The sequence below is a fragment of the Rhodofomes roseus genome, assembly GCF_022264815.1.
Source record: "Rhodofomes roseus strain CIRM-BRFM 1785 chromosome Unknown C8Q71scaffold_22, whole genome shotgun sequence".
Classification (NCBI taxonomy): domain Eukaryota; kingdom Fungi; phylum Basidiomycota; class Agaricomycetes; order Polyporales; family Fomitopsidaceae; genus Rhodofomes; species Rhodofomes roseus.
The window spans coordinates 120,082-139,805 of NW_025952978.1; the positions used below are offsets into that span (position 1 = coordinate 120,082).

The 19,724-nt window shown below is 55.8% G+C and overlaps 6 protein-coding genes across 6 annotated transcripts; all 6 read left to right on the forward strand.

Moving 5' to 3' along the window:
- Positions 1 to 16: 16 nt before the first annotated feature.
- C8Q71DRAFT_798670 (2-methylcitrate dehydratase) lies at positions 17 to 1,742 on the forward strand (the record flags this gene model as incomplete). The annotated part of the gene is made up of 6 exons (XM_047925829.1): positions 17 to 236; positions 300 to 627; positions 684 to 912; positions 966 to 1,210; positions 1,270 to 1,608; positions 1,661 to 1,742. 6 exons carry the CDS (start codon positions 17 to 19, stop codon positions 1,740 to 1,742), a joined length of 1,443 nt encoding a protein of 480 aa, XP_047775206.1.
- A 1,183-nt stretch (positions 1,743 to 2,925) lies between these two features.
- Positions 2,926 to 3,569, forward strand: C8Q71DRAFT_265290 (uncharacterized protein). The gene is made up of 3 exons (XM_047917394.1): positions 2,926 to 3,228; positions 3,296 to 3,498; positions 3,557 to 3,569. Exons 1-2 carry the CDS (start codon positions 3,039 to 3,041, stop codon positions 3,418 to 3,420), a joined length of 315 nt encoding a protein of 104 aa, XP_047775207.1. The 5' UTR covers positions 2,926 to 3,038; the 3' UTR covers positions 3,421 to 3,498; positions 3,557 to 3,569.
- On the forward strand, positions 3,238 to 4,410 carry C8Q71DRAFT_777769 (uncharacterized protein). Its single transcript, XM_047924737.1, has 5 exons — positions 3,238 to 3,498; positions 3,557 to 3,895; positions 3,969 to 4,079; positions 4,138 to 4,237; positions 4,297 to 4,410. Exons 2-4 carry the CDS (start codon positions 3,660 to 3,662, stop codon positions 4,220 to 4,222), a joined length of 432 nt encoding a protein of 143 aa, XP_047775208.1. The 5' UTR covers positions 3,238 to 3,498; positions 3,557 to 3,659; the 3' UTR covers positions 4,223 to 4,237; positions 4,297 to 4,410.
- Positions 4,411 to 6,573: 2,163 nt separating this feature from the next.
- Positions 6,574 to 10,057, forward strand: C8Q71DRAFT_777781 (fungal-specific transcription factor domain-containing protein). Its single transcript, XM_047924738.1, has 18 exons — positions 6,574 to 6,792; positions 6,846 to 7,077; positions 7,130 to 7,301; positions 7,349 to 7,399; positions 7,457 to 7,665; positions 7,719 to 7,775; positions 7,827 to 8,118; positions 8,173 to 8,199; positions 8,269 to 8,607; positions 8,658 to 8,811; positions 8,872 to 8,929; positions 8,984 to 9,071; positions 9,123 to 9,317; positions 9,374 to 9,489; positions 9,546 to 9,629; positions 9,684 to 9,691; positions 9,743 to 9,783; positions 9,837 to 10,057. Exons 2-18 carry the CDS (start codon positions 7,001 to 7,003, stop codon positions 9,921 to 9,923), a joined length of 2,055 nt encoding a protein of 684 aa, XP_047775209.1. The 5' UTR covers positions 6,574 to 6,792; positions 6,846 to 7,000; the 3' UTR covers positions 9,924 to 10,057.
- Positions 10,058 to 12,537: 2,480 nt separating this feature from the next.
- Positions 12,538 to 14,590, forward strand: C8Q71DRAFT_714173 (uncharacterized protein; the record flags this gene model as incomplete). Its single annotated transcript, XM_047920952.1, has 3 exons — positions 12,538 to 12,835; positions 13,059 to 13,948; positions 14,000 to 14,590. 3 exons carry the CDS (start codon positions 12,538 to 12,540, stop codon positions 14,588 to 14,590), a joined length of 1,779 nt encoding a protein of 592 aa, XP_047775210.1.
- A 2,687-nt stretch (positions 14,591 to 17,277) lies between these two features.
- C8Q71DRAFT_815334 (uncharacterized protein) lies at positions 17,278 to 18,368 on the forward strand. The gene is made up of 2 exons (XM_047926099.1): positions 17,278 to 18,079; positions 18,137 to 18,368. Exon 1 carries the CDS (start codon positions 17,449 to 17,451, stop codon positions 18,052 to 18,054), a length of 606 nt encoding a protein of 201 aa, XP_047775211.1. The 5' UTR covers positions 17,278 to 17,448; the 3' UTR covers positions 18,055 to 18,079; positions 18,137 to 18,368.
- The last annotated feature ends 1,356 nt before the right edge of the window (positions 18,369 to 19,724 follow it).

Below are 19,724 nucleotides of genomic sequence, written 5' to 3' on the forward strand. Positions count from 1 at the left end.
CGTAATTGCTCGCAACATGTCAGGCCATGCAGAGTCTGCCGTGCGGCCAGAACCCGACCAGGTGCTTCAAGATATTGCGGATTACGTCCACAACTACAAGATCGAGTCGGATTTGGTCTGGGAAACCGCTAGACTCTGCTTGATCGATACGATTGGATGCGGGCTGGAAGCGCTCCGATTCGAGGCTTGTGCGCGACTTCTTGGACCAGTTGTCGAAGGCACCGTCGTTCCAAACGGTGTGTCATCGAGCGATTGCATTATCTGTCATGAGACTTCACTGACACTGAACGGGCATGTAGGGACGCGGGTACCTGGTACCAACTACCAGCTAGACCCAATCCGTGGGGCGTTCAACATTGGAACCCAGATACGCTGGTTGGACTTCAACGATTGCTTCCTCGCCGCGGAATGGGGTCACCCGTCCGACAATTTAGGAGCCATCCTTGCGGTTGCCGACCACCTTGCCCGTAAGGGCGAACCATTGACTGTCCGCGATATCTTGGAGGGCATGATTAAGGCACATGAGATTCAGGGCGGACTTGCACTCCTGAATTCATTCAACCGTGTTGGCCTTGACCACGTTGTCCTCGTCAAAGTTGCGAGCACCGCCGTTGTCTCCAAGCTCCTGTTTGTAGCGATCATGCCTTTCTGGGTGAACGAGACTGCTGACGGTGCCTCTGCAGTGGTTTGAACCGCGCCCAAACTATCGATGCCATTTCCCAGGCATGGGTGGACGGCCAGTCTTTGCGCACGTACAGACATGCGCCCAACACCGGTTCGCGCAAGTCTTGGGCAGCTGGAGATGCCTGTTCCCGGGCCGTCAATCTCGCCTTACTGGTGAAGAAGGGTGAGAAGGGCCTACCTTCGGTCTTGACGGCGAAGACCTGGGGCTTCTATGACGTCCTCTTCAAGGCGAGTTGACCTATAGCACCTGTGTGGACCGATGGTTGACATTGTCATTACAGAGCAAGCCTTTCGAATTCCAGATGCCCTACTCAAGCTACATCATGGAGAACGTGCTCTTCAAGATCTCGTATCCGGCGGAGTTTCACGCTCAGACTGCCGTCGAGGCTGCGCACATTCTTCACAACAAGCTGAAGGCTATAGGCAAGACGAGCGACGATATCAAGAGCATCCGCATCCGCACCCAGGAGGCTGCCATGCGTATCATCAACAAGCGCGGTCCACTTGACAACTTCGCTGACCGAGAGTACGTGTCTTGATTGTCCACTCCTGTGATACGGACTAGTCGTTGACGTGATGTGACAGCCACGACATCAACTACATGGTGGCCTACCCCTTGATCTTTGGTGAACTCACTTCGGAGTCCTACACGGACGCCGCTGCCGCAGATCCACGTATCGATGCTCTCCGCGCAAAGATTACCTGCGTGGAGGAGAAGCCCTACAGCGTCGACTACCACGACCCGTCGAAGCGGTCGATCTCGAATGCATTGCTCGTTGAGCTCAACGATGGCACGGTGCTCGACGAGGTCGAGGTCGAGTACCCTGTCGGCCATAAGCGCCGACGGGCTGAAGGAACTCCGCTGCTGCTCCAGAAGTTCAAGAACCACATCGCACCGCACTTCGACCAGACTCAACAGTCTAAGTAAGTAGCTTCTTCCCACACGCATCACTTGTCGAGACTCATTCCTTGCTAGGATCCTGGAGGCCGTCAACGACTCCCCTTCCCTCTTCAAGATGCCTGTTGACAAGTTCACCGATCTGTTCGTGAAGGCGTAGGTGCAGAAGTGGCCAATATCGTGTCCTTGGTTGGCAATTGCAGGGAATACAAGACCCGATGTAGCATAGCTGCTGGGCTCTTGAGACTGGCATGTTTCACTTTTTGAATGACGCTCTTATCTTCGGACGGCTTCCCTGTGATGCTGTCGAAGTCCAATACGATGGGCGACTTCGCCGTCAAAGAGCGCGACGTCCCGGAGCGGAACAGCGCTGTCAGAAGCATGATGCGGCTGCTCTCTGATTAAATTTGGCTTCTCCGGAGCCCTTATCTCACTTCGCCCTCTGCGGACCGCCGGGTTATGACGCCGGTTCTCCAAGAGACATGCGGGGCAGCGCAGGGCAATTGCGCGTCCTGCGTCCTGTCCTGTCCTCTCAAGTGCCTGGTATGCTCGACTCGCGTGCAGAGAACCTGATCACGCGGTCGGCTGCAAGTGGTACCAGGTGGGCGCATGTGTATCATCAGGCTTCTGAGGATCTCTCGCCTGGCACGGCAGCTTCAAGGTGGTCACGGCTCATCCGATTGACAGGGGAGCGCGTGCAGATCACGGCCGCCGTGTTGGTGTGGTCCTCTCGCAGATGAGAAGGTCTCCCTAGGAGCATTGCCCTCGTACTGCTGACCCGGCGGTCATGCTCTGACCCGAATTCTCAGAAAGTCTGTTCCCGCCGGGCAACTAACGTGGCTCGCGCGTGTCGGATAGACGTCGGATCTCCCCAGCTGTCCAACTCAACTGGGAAATGACGCGCCCTGCCTTGGGAAGACGTCCCGTCCAGAAGCTTTGCCTCATGCTCGGCGAGTCTTAATCGGTATGGCTGTACCAGTTCTCCGTGTGGTCATCCCGACGGAGGGTGCAATAGTAAGTGAAGGTGCTTCAGGCAGTCACTCTGTCGATCCTCTCGTCGTCTTTTACTGGCCACATAGGTTGCGAAGACGACCCCAAACGTCATGCTATGACAGTCGTTGCTGCAATATTCACGAAAGGCGCCGCACTGGCGGATATCATTGGTATTGATACTATGGCGGAGGCGCCCTCCATGGCCAACAGGGAAGACGCCGCGTCTCGATCTGTATGTCGTCAATATCACACATTTTCGTAGGATGACACGTGTTGGGATGTCCCTCCTCGTTGGGCTGGCCCGACTGGGCATGCAATGAGCTATGGTCGTTCTGTACCACAGTTCTGCTCCAGAATATGTAGTCTGCAACAGGCCCAGGCGCGTTCCCTTGGTCGAGGTGTCTCTGGGAGCGTCTCTGGCCGCGTCGTGTCTTCCCGCGCTGCTAACAATACATTCGAGAGCATGTGGTCGCTGTCAAAGCATGTCATCGGGGTCACCCTTTGCGTCTCCCAACAGTCTACAGTCGCTTTCCATGGTTCAAGCACTTGCTTCTGCGGAGGCCTGCACCTGACTCATCGTAGCAGCTGTCATCGGCAGCTCTACTGGCCGCACTCAAGAGTTGCGAGCAGTCGCACCCATAGTGAAACATCAGGTACGTTCTTCGTGGTGTGGCGATGCATGTCACTGGTATGCCTAGCTCGAGCTAACTGATATACGAGTCCAGTACGCATCAGATCAAGTCACGCAGGTTTCCAACCAATCTTCAACGCTACGAGGCGATGCTTACGGCAACCTTGACGATCCCTGCAAATTCATAGATTACCGGTCATCAACATCACATTGAACTGAAGTTCACTCGTTAATTGGGAGTCATGGTCAAGGCACCGTACCGCTGTTAGCAGTCAGGACAGGTCGTTGCTTGGTATGTGAAATGGGACATCAGTCAGTCATGTTCCTGCACTGAGCGATCACGTATCTAGTCGTTCTTGTCGGATAGACCGGGACCATGCCTCCGTATGGTCTATCATATCTCTGCAGCTCGATGTGCAGGCGCTTCGCTGAGATAATTCACAAGTTGTAAGTATGTACACAAGCGATATCCTTCTCCCGCGAGTCCTGCTCGTCGCTCGCTCATGGGCTGAGGCCCGTCTACTTTCGAGAGACAGCGGCCGCGCAAAGTCAGAATACGAATACTGCCGCGGACTCGAAACGAACCCCGATACTCAGACACGACGGCCAACCAGTCTGCGACGCGGAACATCATGCCGTCATCACGGACTCGGTAGGGTATGTTCCAATACTCATGAGAAAAACATCCGGTACGCAAGGCTCTGACTCCACTGGCGCGCTCAGGCTACCGTAAAGTTGACTGCTCGTTCACATTCATTCTAGACTGAGGTGGCCACTGGCACACCATAACAAAACAACGGGTAGGTACTCCACCTCGGCGTTCTCTGCTTCAGGCAACTGCCTGCCCTCTGCTCCGGTCTCAGTCGGATGCGAGTAAGTAATGCATCGTCCTCACCAAAGCCGTGCCGTTCCCGCTATAACGCCACTGTTGACATGCGAATTCGCTCGGAGGAGTCCGCTTCTTACAGGTCGCAAGCACCCTGCGTGCAAAGATGGAGATGAATTACATTGATTGATGCTCAGGCTTCGTCGTGCGTTGTGTACTTGCTGTCTTCCTTATGTCCTTCCCTGACTCATCAATTACCGCCAGACCACAGTCGCTCGGGATCTCCCTTGAGTAACAGCAAGCCTTCCTGCGCGCCAGGATGCACCCGAGGGATCATGTCTTGCCCTGGTACTCTGCTACCGCTTCTGGTCCTACAATGCATGTGCTCTACGCGACCCGAACGTTCGATCCGCGCAGCTAACGGTGTGTGTAGCAGGTGGTCAATGTGTGATGCCGCAAACAACTCTGGGCACGACATGTAATGAGTCGCATTTTCATACTCTGTGCAGCTTCGTTGATCTGAATCTAGCCGTAACATCGGATCATCTTTCATGGACCTGGAGATTACCTGCTGAATGATCGTGTCCTCCGCAAGGCTGGAGTTAATTGCCTTTGATTGAAAAGTGTACGACTTCTGGTCACAGTCTTCTCAGATACGCCCTGGCGCCCTCAGAAGACGATAACAATTATGTGCGCCAGAGAAGTGCGAGAGCAGCGGGAGGCATGTACCTTATCCACCCTATGCAATTCATGGGCTCGGTGCTCTGCGACCACCGGCGGTTTGCAGTCTGATGGCCATTCAGCAAAGATCGGCCGTTCCCGCGAAGCGCGATATGCTTACGATAGGATTGAAGTCAGCGCAAAAGTGTAATGTTTAACGCACCGCATATGCCCGGATGGTGCCGTCACCGTATTCGTGTTCTCATCGTACGTGATGCCGCGGGCGGTAGTCCTCACAGTTCCTCACAGTCAAAATTCCGGCTCTACTAGGACGTATTTAGTCCAAATTTCCAGGCGGACCCTGGGATGCCGTGTGCACGGTCAATTATCATGAACCCCGGGCGCTGCCAACTAGCACTGCAGCAGTCCGGCCTCAGCGATGTTGCTGTGTGGACACATGACTTCGACCAGCCATTTGATTGCGCGCAGATTGCGTCCTTGCGAACACTACAAGCATCACTTGAAAGCCCCAGGATACATTTGAGGCGCGTATCCCCACATTTGACGGGTCCTAGTAAAGCGCGTTACGACTCATTGAACACAGCTATAGCGACCGACTCGGACGACGCCCTGTACAAATTCGGAAATTGTCAGCGAGCGTAAGGGTCTACCGTCGCACGCATAGTGACTGCCTTGACACCAACTTCGATATTTGGGAAGAGGAAGGCGGTACCTGCGCAACATCGGATCGGAGGTGATAATCAAATTTGTCGTATATGATTGCGATCCTCACTTGAAGAGGTGGCCAAGTTTGATATGAGTAGTGTTGGTGCCCTGAATTGGGACGGACAGCTGGAGAGTGCTAGTGATCAACGAGGCTGCGACGTTGACACGCACGTAACAGCCTCGCTATGTACCGAGCATGTTCTCGATCCTGGCATCAGGATTGCTGAGATCAAAACGCTACTTCGTACCGAGGATCACTGGCGCCGAAATGACCAGCCGCAACTGCTGCAAGAATGCATGCGCCCGCCGACGTAGCTACCATGGAACGGAAATGCGCTCATTATCTGGACATGACGGTCAGTGTATCGTCAGTTGTAGTCACCCCACAGAGAAGCAAGGATGAGACCGGCGGCTGTATACTTCTATCCGCAATACTAGGCCGTACATGAGGCCCTACGGCACTCCTCGATATTCTGACAGAATTCAAAGAAGTCGCTGAGAGAGACTGTCACAACCATGTGGCGAGTGGTGTACGTTATGCTGCCTGCGAGAGATGGAGCGATGCAGGTCAGATTGCGGCCGAAGGTAGACTGTCCTCATTGCGAGCCATCGAAGCAGGGCGAGCATCCAGCGAACGATCTACCCGTGAACAGCTCAAGGGGCGGAGGATGGATTTACCGAACTCATTGCGACATGCATGCCTGGCTATGGCAGGCCATGGCTCCCTCGTGAGCTAGATGGCTGCGAGGTGCCGGTGCGATAGCGTGCTTCCGCTCTAACTTTGGTGAGGCAGCTGTGGACCAAGTCTTGGACCAAGTCTGTGCGGCCTGCGCGGTCTCTGCGGGGCGGCGGGTCCGGGGGGAACCCCCGTGCCGAGAGGGCGGGGCGCCGCGCTGGAGCCCCGCAGCGGTGAGACAAGGCGGTGGGCTGGCGACGGCGGCGGCGACATCGTCACCGGTGCCGCCAGCGTCGACCTCGCTGTCGGCCTCGTCATGGCGTATTTTCCCAGAAATATTTTCCGGGGGGAGGCGCAGGGGAATGCGTGTCAGCGGGCCACATCTGGTAACCACGGCCTCAGTGGCTCGGCCGGAACAGCTCGGAGATCGGTTACATCAAAATCCTGGCAGCCCTGACGACTTAGTCTGGGAATCCTCTCTCAATCCGGCCTTATGACCGCCTGATGATCTTCTCGCACGACGGAGGGCTAGCAGCGCCCGTATTTCTGAGATTACGTCGCCGCATTCGAGTCCCACTGGCAGTGGGCGGGCTGGGACTGGCACAATGACAGCCAGGGCAACAGACACACACACAGGCCATACAATCGAACGGCGGCGAGAGCGGAAGGGCCCGAGTCCGTGCGGCCTTCGTGCGGAGGTGTCTGTTTCAAGAATTCAGAAAATGTGAATAGCACTCATTGTTCGTCGCAGTGTTCCAGAAAATTGGATTATCTGCGTTTTGCTGCTACCCTCAGATCGCAAATCGGGCCTTCTCCCCGATAGCCTGATCCGCTACAACAATCATCTCGTGCGCACGACCACCGCGCTGCTTCCTCCCATGAACGCATCCCTCCGTTTTTAAAAGGATGGACCATACTTCGGGGGGGCTTCCCATCGAAAGCCTCTCCCAAACCTTCAGCGTCATGGCCGATAGTCTCCCGTAGTGCGTCTCTCTCCTCTCCTCTGCCTCCTCGCCCGCTGACCCCCCGCAGCAGCCCGTCCCCAAGTCAGTATATACCCCCTTCATACTTTACGCAGCCGCACGGTCCCGGACATATGCATGTGGTGGCTCCGCCCACAAGACAAGATACCACGACACAGAGGAAACGTCCAAAGTATACGCGCAGCAAGACCGGGTGCCTGACGTGTCGAGCGAAGAAGATCAAGGTATGTAGTGTCTTCTATGCACGGATGCTTGACCAACATGTCGCCAGTGCGACGAGTCGAAGCCTAACTGCCTGCGCTGCACTCATGGACAACGCGAAGTACATTGTTTAGCTCTTGAGTGGCACGCAGCATACTGATGTCCTGTTTTCCCGTAGTGTACGTGGCCCGAGGGTGTGCCAGCACGCAAGAAGCCCGCACCAAAACGCGAGCCCGCTATGGACACTGGCCTTGAAACGCGACCGTCGACGGCTGGTTCGTCGGGGGTTTCCGAGTCGTCAACACCTTCCACTCGCGGCGTCACTCCGCCGCTCAAACGAGAGCCCGCCGATGTCGGATTGCCCGCTCTTGTTTCACGTCGACACAGGTATGTCCGAGTGGCAATGACGCGATTGATGTACTCCACTAACGTCAATGCAGTGATCCCTCCATCCAGTTGCCGACAATGAACGACATGACCGCTATGAGACGCCAGAGGTATGCGGCCTTAGCTTGTGGCGCACTGACGCGCGCTAACATATCTCGCAGTGTGGCCGTACCCTCTGGATCAACGCACCTATACCCAGTAAATGCTAGCCCGCATACCCAGCTCTTGCCTGCAATCCCGGAAGTCTCGACGTCGTACTCTGCCTCGCAATACCACCACAACTATACTAGTAATTCACAGCAATACGCACACCCCTCGGCATCTCTCGTCCTCCCTCGTCTAGGCTCTCATCACAGCCACATGCATTCCATGCGCTCCGTCGCTCCGTCGCAGAACCCGGCTCATCACTGGTCACCCCCTCTACTGACTGAGCCGGATCCTCTCGGGCCCTACGTAAGCCTACCACCTTTCTCGGCTTCATCTTCCCCTTACGAGGATATCCTCCAGTTCACTTCACCCCAGGAGAGAAACTTGGTGGGGCATTCTTCGCCTAATGTTCACGACTTTAGATATCAATGAATCGATTTGTTTTCTTTACCAAAGATCCATCATTATCTGCAGAACGCGATGAGCTTCATAATGGCCGTCCCGTCGATTAAGAACCCCGTCGCCAAGGCGAATCTGGACCTCATCCTGGGCCGCACCCGTGGAGTTGACCTTGCCGTTGAAGCGTTGCGTATGGCGCTGTTGGGTACGGCCGCTGTGCATCAATCCTTCCTCTGTTCACGAGGCCTCGCCCACGGTGGAGCTGACGAAGCGATGCAACTCGCCCTCACGTACCGCGCCAAGTCTAACCAACTGCTCTCCCTCGCATGCCGTTCGGCGGAGAGTGCAACGGACGACGCAGCCTTGGGGGCAGCTGCTGCGATTTGTCTAGTAGACGTGAGTGGCATGCTCCAGTCAAACGCGACGAACGCTCAATAAGTGGCTAGATCTTCTCGAGCGGGCGTGATTGGTCGGAACCGCTCGACAAAGCGAAGAAGCTCGTCCACTCAAGAGGCGGTCCAGCTGTTCTATTGGCGAGAAGTTCTCACGCACCGTTGTCGAGGCTGCTCCTAGAGATCGTAGCACTGTACGAGCTATTCGGTAACATACATCTGCAATACGTCTTCTACGCTTCTTGAACTCATCCGTGCTTCTCTCTAGGTTGTCTAGTGAAGGCGGAAGTGCCGACCCTTTTGGCACCAAGCGTAAACAATTGGTGGTGCGTGAACAACGCGTCGGAGGCAGTGTACATAATCCTAACGGACGATCGCAGGCTGGAACAAACGAGCTCCGCGGACACTCAATCACACGTGGAAGAAGGCTTCGGTATGTCTCGGGAGTTCGTCCCCGAGCTGGCTCGCGTACGTTATGAGTCAATCCGCCGTGGTCGCAAATCCGTTGACAACATATAGGTCGTCGCCTTTGTTGCCCGTGCCCTCAACCCGCGCTCACCCGGGGAGGAAGCCCAAGCGGGCTCCCCTCCGGCTACTGACGTTGCTACTGAGGCTCGCGCCCTATATCGGTCAATTGGTGACTGGAGCTCTTCACGGGGTGTCGCACCGGCGAGAGTCGGCGCAGGGGACCGCATTTACCAGAACGCCGCTCAGGTGAGAAGCTTCTGCGTATGCTTGGCGTGGGCACTGAACTGCCGGCGGGTTCTCAGATCGTTCTCCTGCGCGAAATTCTGCACGTGCCGCCAGAAGACGAAGTCGTGCAACAGCACGCAGATATCATACTGTCCCTGTGTCTGAGCTGTGGGCAGAGCAACATGAGCGTCGAGTATGTTCAATATTTCTCCTGAGTCTCGTTCGTCGTGACTGAGGATCCCTCTGTAGCCTCAACTGGCCTGTCATCATTGCAGGTTCGCAGATGTATGGCTCTGACCGAACGCGTGTATTGGCCGTCTTCGAATCTTTCAGGTTCGTGTCCAAGTCTTTTAAGTTGTGAAAGCAGATACTCATGTCTTACTCTAGGAAGCAATGTATGTTGGCTATGCTATCACATCAGCGCCTTATGCTCACCCTTTCTGTAGGTTGTTATGAGATAGAGACAGCGGAGTACATCGTATTGCAGGTCAGTTGGCTTTCCGTTACGAATGGCTATGCACGCTCTGAAACAGCGATCAGGTCTGGAAACGACTTGATGACAAGCAGCCTCGAGCGGACTGGAGAAGCGTGATGGAAGACAACGACCTGAAGCACCTCATCCTCTAGAAGAATCTCGTTGTGACCGTTATTGATTTGCTGTCGTGTTCATCGCTGTCATGTATCGTACTATATCATCTATACTATGTCAAGTTCTGATCACCGTGCACAGCTGGAAAACTTCAGGACCCCCTTCACAGTAGAGCCGCGTGGAAGTGTTTCAGCCGCCCTTCCGTGCAGATGACGGGGCCGCAGTGTCGCTGCGGGTGTCGACCATGGCGGCGACCTCTATCACAAGGTTAATCACACACTCGGGAGGCGGCTGATACCGGTGCGGTGCGCCATGGCTCCCAGTAACATCTCCAATCTTTGCTGCAATCGCTCTTGTGATGCGAACAGGAGCACATAAAATCTCAATGTGAAGGGTACGCCACGACGCCCCAGCTGACGCGGAACGGGGTCAGTGGGGAGTCGGGGTATCCCCAGTCCTGGGGGAATCCATAGCTTCGGCATCGCCCCATGAGATTGAGTTGGAGTCTGAAGGCCACGACGAAGAAGCAGTCCGGAGCATAGGTAAGAAGACGGGGTAAGTCATGTGTTGGAAAGGCCCAGTATCCTCCAAATCCATCGCTCCTGCACACCAGTGGCGGCTCTCGACAGATTGAAACCCGGGTGTCACGGCCTGCCTACCATTGCTGGCCAGTGAGTCGTTTGCGCACGACTCGTTGTTGTCCAAGAAATGCGCAGCTGACCTTGTGTCCATCTTGCGCTTCTCTGTCGCCAACGCTACACAGGGTAGAAGCCCCCGACTCGGATGACAGCATGGCGATGCTCCTCCCAAATCGCGGCGATACGTTCATAAGGATGCATGTATCGCTATGTGTCCGGTCTTAGTAGTACGTTATTCTACTTCTCTGGTGACAACAACGTTGAGCCCGCGGAGCAGTCCGTGCCAGTCGCTCAGACCGGACAAGAGACACCATTTTTTTAAGCTCCCAGTGAATACGAATCCATTCACAGGCACTGAGCGGAGCGCGTACGAGGTCACGATAATCTGGCGGACTTCGCTAGTGCGCCGACAGCTCTCTCCATGACAGGAACGTGGATGAAGCATCCAGTTGACACACGGTTTGACTGGCCGCGTCTTTCATGACAAAGCGTATGCTTTTCGACGTTTGTCGTACTGAGCCTGTCTCGCTGGATGATCAATGAACCCCTAATCGCGCAGATGATAGACGCATAGGTCTGTCAGTCTACTTGATGACGACAGTCAAGTCACATCACTACACCAAGCAGGCCCGCTGACGAAGTCGACGAAGCGGAAAGCAGTGTGGAGCGCTCACTACCGGGGACCGCGCGCTCTGCACTCATGTCATTGCAACAATGGCGCGGTGAGTCCAGGATGTCTCATCGGATTCTTCTCCTGTGAGTATCAGTCAACGTCAGATATGCTGATACACATACTATTCTGGTGGTCGCTCACCTGAGTCGGGGAACAGCAACTTACGAATATGCGCAGTCATCCAAGTATTGCGCCCACGCGCAGTGTCTTTGAGACGCGCTGAAGTCATCTAGGTCCGAAAGAGCCATATCAGATGTTGAAGAGAAACCACGGAGATATCATTGGTCGTCGCTCAGAGTCAGACCGATCTGTTGTGTTCGGGTCCTGAGCCCATACGCGCCACCACAAGGACGACGACGCGAACGGGCGCAACGCTTGTGCAGACCAGGCCAATGGAACTCTTGACTCGCAATGGGAAGATTATTCGAGTCACCCTATCCAGCAACCATCAACATACGATTTTTCAAACCCGGTCCGTTCGTCTTTTGTCACATTCAACACAATGCCGCGTACCACGCGGCACCAGCGTGTCTGAGCTGTTCCAGCCCAGTCAACGACGCCAGATTCGGACGATATTTGGGGTGGCAGAGTCGATGGTAGCTTGCTGATCGCCCGACACAGCCAAACCAGTGCGACAGTGCAATCATTCGGGCGAGAGACAATGAGAACATTGCACAGGACTCTACGCAGTCAGGCGCACAAAGACTGTATGGATTCCGAGTATGCTGCGTCCCCTGAGCAGCTAAGATTCGGACGGCAGTGATCACGGCGACACACCACAGGGCCAACACGGACGCGCGTTCGGTGGGAGTGAGTCGAAGGAGAGCGGCACCCGGGATGACTCCTCCTGCGTGTTTGGCCGTGTTTGTTCGGTGGCTGTTGGGCGAGCGTGATGTGCTCGCCTGCTCAGACTGACTCTCCTCTGACTCCTGCTGCCTTCATAACGCCTCGCCACCTCGCCTTTTGTCCTCGCAACTCCTCGCTGCAACTCCCAAATAACTGCCTCCTCGGGTTCGTGCTCCTGAAGCAGCGAACTTGAGATCAACCGGATCGTCCTAAGTCTGTGACTTCGGACAGTCCGTTAAACAAACAAATCGCAATGTTCTCTCAGACCGCATCCCAGCTCAGATACCCCCACCCGTCCCTCGTCTCGCTCCGCCGTGCTTCTAAATCACTCTCGTTCTCCAGCTTCAACCCATCTCTCCCCATTAACACTATCATTATCCCCCAGTCAACTTCGCCGGCCTATGCTCCTTCGTTCTGAGCTCTGAAGTTACATGCTACTCTAGTTTCCCAAGCCCCGATTCAACTCACCGCTCCGCCATCGTCTCTTGCCTCGGAATGCATGCCGTCTCACATTGCCTGCCCCATCGCGGCCCTGGCGCAACGCGCGCGAGGGCCCGCTGGCAGCCTTACTCTTCTGTTGCGTTATCGTCTGGTCTCAACACTCCGCCGCGTACCTCACCCTCCTTCCCCTATCTTCCAACTCCGGCCTCATCTATATGCTCCTCACCTCCCACTATCCAAGTACATGCTGTATGCGATCCAGATTCTCTCAAAGTCCACCAATCAAATCACGCTTCTCGGGCCGGTTCGTTGCGCGACGCGCAGAAATCGCGATATGTCACTGGTCTCGTCGGTGAGTCCTGCATGTTCATCTAGGTCTTCCTACAGTCACTGCTCGATGCGTCATACGGACGACGTTTGTTGATAGCGGTCTGGCCGTCGCTACGGCGGGTGCTAAGACATGGTCTTGTTCGCACAGCCTGGCACGGTTGCACGCCCTCCCTACGCTCTCCTCGTGCTTTCAAACATATAGCCAGGACCCAAAGCAGATCAGCTCATTCTTCTTCTCACGACAGATCAAGCCATTCGCTCATTGTGCGACACCTGGCGCCCCGAAAACATACCCTCTGCCTTCACTCACCCTCCCCTCTCGACCGCGTCTGGCGACTCCTGCTCTACAACCGGGGTTCAGCCAGTTCGCCACGAACGCTTACATGATGCTGTCCAATTGCTATCGCCCGTGTCTCCCTCCACCCAATCGACCGCTTCCCCCACTTCCACCGGCCCCTCCAACGTCTGCAACACTCTGAGTGGCGACAATGCGGCCTGCATCAAGGGCTTTGTGCACGAGGTCCTTCGTCGCTCGCGCACGTCTGTGGGCGTGTTGCAAACGGCGCTTTGCTACCTGGAGGCCGTACGCACTCGAATTCCCGACGTTCTAAGGAAGGACGAACAGCAGGACCTCGACGATGCTTCGAACCTGGCCCGGATCATCGTGGAGGAACAAGTGGACGAGCAATCCCGTTCAAACAGCACCCGCGAGGTCTTCGCTGAAGATGTTGACACCGTACGTATGTCGGACCATACTGATTCGGATCTGGCATCTTCGCCCGAAGACCCTGTCGGTGTAGCTACACGCGGAACATCTGCAACGCCTGCCCTACCACCACTTCCCCTTCAGCCGTCCCCGCTTCTCTGTCCGCGTCGGACATTCCTGGCATGCCTCATTCTCGCTACGAAGTTCATGCAAGACCGCTCGTACTCCAATCGTGCCTGGGCGAAGCTTGCTGGCCTACCGCCTCGCGAGATCGGCCGGTGCGAACGCGCTGTCGGCAACGTGCTCGAATGGCGTCTCTGGGTCGGAAAAGACCTGAACGTCGGGACGGGCACCTCGAAGCGCCCCTTGCTTCGGAGCAAGAGCGACGGCGACGTCCTCAACACCGCTACGGCACATATCCCAATTTCGGTTTCCTACCTTACCCCTCCGGCGACTCCGCTTGCCTTCGGGGATGGGAAGGACACCACCAGCGTCGATCACGGGCCGTTAGGGCCATCTCAGGCGGAGAATCCGCGCGTTCGCAACTTGCGGCGCTGCGCGACCATCGCCTCCGTCAGCGTCGAACCGCCTGTCGCACGCGCATACGCCCACGGACAGCTCCTCTCTGCTCCCTTGGTGGAGGAACCGGTGGGTTACGAAGGTTCGGACGCGCGCCCCTCGACATCCGCCAACAGGTTCGCTGCCGCGTACGACTGCGGCGCACCCTCGCCACAATGGTTCACGCCTCCCCTGACCTATTCACCGATGTCGACATCTTCTGCGTCCTCCGACGGCGCTGACGACCGCACCGTGCAACTCGCGGACTTCCCTGAGCTGTCTGTGAACGCCGGGTTCTCTGCGGGCAGCACCGATGCATGGCGCAACAGGTCGGACGGCGAAGCTTTCGACGCGGCATACCCGAAGCCCAGTGGATTCAACTTCCTGGGACCCCAGATGAGTTCGGCCCACCCTCCGGCGATTGTCGACGTGAATGCTCCCTATCTTGCTCCGACGGACACTGGACCGTTTCAAGTACCTCCGATTTCCGTAGGCTTTCCGTTCTATGGCTGATGGCGACTTGTATTACTACGTTTCTGTTGGTTCCCTGTCCTCTCGGTCGTTCGCGAAAGGGAGGAGAGTGGGGCAGGAGTTTTTTTAGACACGGATGCTCGTCTCCTAATATGTTTGTGCCTCTTGTACATATTGTTGTCTCCCCTTGCGTCCTCTCTGTTGTTCATACTCGTGCTCACCAAATCCTTGTCAGTTATTCCACGTTCATTCGCGCCGTTTGGCGAGCGCGTGCCGTCAACGTCGCCTGTACCCTGAAGATGAGTCCGTAGACGTCTTCGCTCCTGGTGCGTAGTTCGAGGCCTCGCACGACTTCGCCGTCAAACCCAGTCGCCGTCCATGCATATTCTGAACGACGTGCGGGTGCCCGCCTCCGCGAGGATGTATGTCGTTTCAGTTGAACCTTCAGTGAACAGTCGCCGGGGGATCCATACTTCGTCGACACCGTGGTCCGTGGATTCGACCCAAGGTTCCTACATGTGAGTCCTGACTCGCTACTGTTCACGTTCCATTGATATCATATCACCTTGTCAAGCAGCATGGCTTCTTGAGGGTTGCGCGGCGGCTACTTGCACTTCGAAGCACCCTCATCACGACAGTTTGTCAGGAGCATATGACATGCGCCTGCCTATGGGCCAACGGAAGCGAGCGCGTCGTTCGCCGCTCGGTACCGCTGAGACCGTTGAACTCCTGATGAAGGTCCGCGAACTCGGGGCTGAGCGGCTCTAAGGACTGCGCAATCTATCCACATGAAGGCCCCTTACGTGGTGAGTGAGCCCCTGTCAGTGTCGTACAAGTTCTCCTTTGGCGGGTGGACAATTTCAGGTCGGCTCTCACCCTCCCATGACCGCAGACGTGAGACGGTGGTGGAGTGTGCTATCCAGGTCGTCGCATGCGTTGACCTCCACGAGGCGAGCCACGCTTCAGTACTCGAGCGTACTATGTACGAGGGCCAGCACCGCGCGTCGGAAGGTACGCACATGGTTCGCACTACGACAGCAATGCTGAGTCTGCCCGAGTCCAGGCTGCAGTCCACCATCGACAAAATCCTTGATGCACGCTGTCTCCGGTGCGTCGGATGAGTCGTCAGTCCTCTTTCTCTGGCGATGACGAACGTCTCCCTGGTTACCCTGCATGTTGCAGCCGACCTCATGGATGACGCGTGGTGATGATGCTCTACTACGATGACTCATGGAAGAAGTCGAGGACGGCGCATGCATCACTACGTATCGTGCACCCCAGCTGAGGGCATTGCACCGTCTCCAGACCAGACACGATCGTTCGGTGGGCAGGGATACCCCAAGGTGACGACCCTTGCCGCAAGCACGAGCGGCCGATTTGCAAGAGCGAATGCATATTCGATGTGCCGCCCTCCGCTGCTAATGGATACGTTCGACCTAGAGGAACAACTCCTCTCTTATGCGAGATTACTCTCGTATAACTCCTATCGCCGTAGGGACCCTTCGGCGCGTCCGGTGACAACCAACAGCCGTCAGTAAGGCATGTCTTTTATTGTCAATTTGAGGGCTCGTAACTCGTTGACCAACCACCGCTATTGGTACGGCAATTTCTCGCTGTACAGGATGTTGTATTTCGCGCAGACACCGCCTCTTGCTGACTCTCCATGGAATTTCCCAGGGCATTTACGGCTCATATCAACTCTCAGGCTCTCATATCGACTGGTTCGATGACACGACTGACGAGCTCCTGCCGCGCTGTAGACAAGCTCTTGCCAGGTAACTGATTTGTGCTCAGAGTCTCGCTCCCTGCACGTTCAATGCACGCGGCGAGAGACCCGGGATACTATAACCTCCGTGCCACGTTGTCACTTTCGTCTCTGGATGCTTCTGATGAATTCTTAGTACCCCTCTTCGATAGGGTTCCATTCTCGGACGCAGATTCGATCATGGTATGCAATCTTCAAATGCTTACGCGGAGAAACTCGAGGATTGACCGCCCGTCGTTCCCTCAGGTCGTGCCAAAGCCCTGGAGGATTGTTGGCTAGCGCACAGAAGACTGAGCTTCGAGACTCCCGATGCTCTTAGAGGCCTCCAAGTCAACGCTCTCCGCTCTCCGCTCTCCGGAGGACGACAGTGCGGCGGTTCCGCGATCTAGCGCCTTAAGCACAGAGATCCGATTGTCTCTGGGTTCTTCGTCAATCAGCTTTAGGGTGCGCATGGATCGACCGGATCGGACACCAGTCCACGGCTGAAGTTCGCGACGGTCCGCATGCTAATGGGCGCCGAAATGGACGCGCTACGCTGCAAGCCCTCTCTTACGCCTCTGGACTGGGACGACCATGGGACAGTGATTTCGACTTCAACTTAGACTGAGGGGATGCTAATGCGATCAAGACAGCGGTTGAATCAGAATGTGCTAGTAAGTCGCTGAGGGTCTGAAACTTAATAGAGCCGTCAATAGGACTCTGATAGACTCCGTTCACTTGGCTAAAATGAGTGACATTACGAGTATTAGCATGAGGAGGAGACCCCAGTATTTTCGGGCTGACTGTGCACCCGCCTCTGAAGGTGCTATCGATACATTCTTTGCGATAACAAGTGGGTCTAGACGGTCACCGGTTCTACGGGAGCCACACTCTATGAAGCAGATACCTTGTTTTGGCGAGGTCATTGTCCTCGTTGCTTAGATAAGCGACGACAATAGGCCAGGCCGTTGTTTTGGCATTGTTTGGCGGTGTGGGCGCGCTCGCCATACACGTTGAAGTCGGCGGGCCCAAGCTCGTCGCTTATAATGCTCGGTCCGTCGTCGACGTCGCCCTCCTTTGCTTACCATCAGTCAATGTCCACGTCGGGCTGCACCCTCACATCCCTGCATAATTGCTCGCTCTCACATCACCTAACATGTCTACAAGCTCGCACAGCGACTCCGCGTCCACGTCGCGCTCCCCACCTATGAAGGCCTCCCGCAGAATGTGGCCGTCTGCCGACGACCAGGCTCATCGCCAGGAATCACCCGGCGTAGATCCCCGCCTGCTCATTGGGAAAGTCCTTAAGGGCATCCGTCGGTCGCCCGCTCACCCCTGCGTCACACTCTACTTCACCGATAACACCTCATACCAAGTTCGTGTCGACGGCTACGACCCGAAACATCGCGGCATTCCGAAAACGCTCGAGTCAGACTCCAACTTCGAGCCGTATCTCGCCAGCCCAGGCGAGCACTTTGACGTCCACCTCACCGTTGTCAACGCAGCGAAGGTCACGCTGTCGGATAAGGCGTTCGATGCGGGCGGAAGGGGGACCAGGTGGGACCAGGCGCATTCGGGGATCGCGCTGAAGTTTGAGGAGGATGGGCATTGGCGTTGCATTTGGGCGCAGCTGGCGGAATACGACGATCGTCACCCTGTAACATGCACGTTCCGGAGCTACCACGATGTCTACCTTGACGTGGTCCGACCACCCTCCAAGAAGCCCAAATCAAACCGACGGAGGGGCCGTAATCGGCGTTGAGTTGCTCTGGTGTAGGTTTGAACAGGTGGGCCGTATTCGCCGTGCCGTTGGGTATCAGTTCTAACTTTCTTCGACCTGACAGTATTGGGGTGCAGATGTGTGATGACTGCCATTTGGTTCGTGACGGACACTTGAGCTGTATCCCAAGAACTCTCTACCTTGTACCTTGTACGCGCGTGTACGATTTCCCGATATCTCTGTTGTACCTTGTACTAGTATTGCACGGATGGAAGACAAATCTTATTGACATTGGAATGGTGCCTGATTCCTCATAGTTGACACTCTGTCACCAACCATTTGATGCTGGATATCGTGCAAGCCGATAGTAAGACTGTGACCACGATTGCGGTATGCGAATCGGTGTTCCTGTGAACTAGAATTAGTTCACTAGCGCATCGCGATGCACTTCGCATCCACCTTACCGTCGTATGAGCGGCAGAGATCGCGACTTCAGCGGGAGCCCTCGATATGCATACGTTCGAGAGGTCAAGAAACTCCTTGCTGCTGCAAACGATCTGCGTCAACAGCGGAGCGAGACGTATCGGCTCAGAAGCGTACCTGCGCCTCCAGAATCACATTGACCGCCGTGGACCGTGGACTGGTCCCGACTGGTCCAACCAAATCCGGATGTGTACCTGTCAATCTCCCCTATGTACTAACTTTCGAGGGGCGGGGACTTCCTCTTCAGGGCTTCACGTAAACACCACAGCGAACAGGCGTCCGCGTCATCGAGTAGACGCTGCAGGGCTCCGTCCAACGTCGGCTCGGTCGTCGTGTGAAGACATGCACTGTGGTTCGTGATGCTTGCGGCGCCAGAAGACCAGCCAGGTCGTCGTCACAATCGCTGGGGTCGCTGAGATTGAATGTCGAGTAAGACGCCTCTGTCATGTAAACGCTCCAGCGCAAGCTTTAGGCAAAAAGCGGACGCCAGCCAGGGCCGGCGTAGCTCTCGTTGCGGGTTATCGTGGAGGCAGCTAGCAACGTATTGGACGTTCGGCGGCTCGTTGAACGGGATAAGGGCTGCAAGGTGCATGTTAGCCATTGCTCGGATGTCTATGTTTGGGCGTACTCACCACTGTCCTTCAAACTGCATCGGGGTGTGGCGATCGCTGGGAAGCCGTCAGTAGATCGGTGACAAAGCGCGAGCATAAGGCATGGAAGCATCCTCGAACCCAGAGAATGCAATTAATGATGCAGATGTAACTGCCAAAGCGACTGAATGCGCAAGGGTCCCGTACGCACGTATTGGCACCTGCAGCCCAGGAGGGTGTAACGAATAGCCCCGTCGTCGGGCTTTATGGTAGACTGCGGAGGTAATCGACCAGCGGACCGCGTTTTCCCCGGTCGGCCTAGCACAGATGAATGGTATCATTATGGCAGGAAGTTTTCAAGAGCACTGAAAGTTTGCAAATGCACCGCCTTCCAGACTAATCAAAGGTGGGAGCTGCGGATGGTCATTTCCTCGGGCCTTACGGCACAGAGTGGATCACCGCTCTTGCCCGGCATAGAGATAGAGTGAAAGATGGGCAAGCGGCATGAACCGTGAACGCGGTATGCTGGCCTTCATCCAGTGGAGAAGGTAGCAACACGATTGCAGCCCGTACGGGGTCATGCCGCCTGAGTGTATCACAGCAAAACAGACTCAGAGCCTGTATGATTGAACCTGGGCG

Coding starts and splice junctions, on each gene's coding strand:
- C8Q71DRAFT_777769 (XM_047924737.1), top strand. CDS start 3,660: ATGTACACAAGCGATATCCTTCTCCCGCGAGTCCTGCTCGTCGCTCGC. Junction 3,896..3,968: donor ACTCATGAGAAAAACATCCG/GTACGCAAGGCT, acceptor CATTCATTCTAG/ACTGAGGTGGCCACTGGCAC. Junction 4,080..4,137: donor CCGGTCTCAGTCGGATGCGA/GTAAGTAATGCA, acceptor ACGCCACTGTTG/ACATGCGAATTCGCTCGGAG.
- C8Q71DRAFT_265290 (XM_047917394.1), top strand. CDS start 3,039: ATGTGGTCGCTGTCAAAGCATGTCATCGGGGTCACCCTTTGCGTCTCC. Junction 3,229..3,295: donor CACCCATAGTGAAACATCAG/GTACGTTCTTCG, acceptor CTGATATACGAG/TCCAGTACGCATCAGATCAA.
- C8Q71DRAFT_777781 (XM_047924738.1), top strand. CDS start 7,001: ATGGACCATACTTCGGGGGGGCTTCCCATCGAAAGCCTCTCCCAAACC. Junction 8,930..8,983: donor CCAAGCGTAAACAATTGGTG/GTGCGTGAACAA, acceptor GGACGATCGCAG/GCTGGAACAAACGAGCTCCG. Junction 9,072..9,122: donor TCGTCCCCGAGCTGGCTCGC/GTACGTTATGAG, acceptor GACAACATATAG/GTCGTCGCCTTTGTTGCCCG.
- C8Q71DRAFT_815334 (XM_047926099.1), top strand. CDS start 17,449: ATGTCTACAAGCTCGCACAGCGACTCCGCGTCCACGTCGCGCTCCCCA.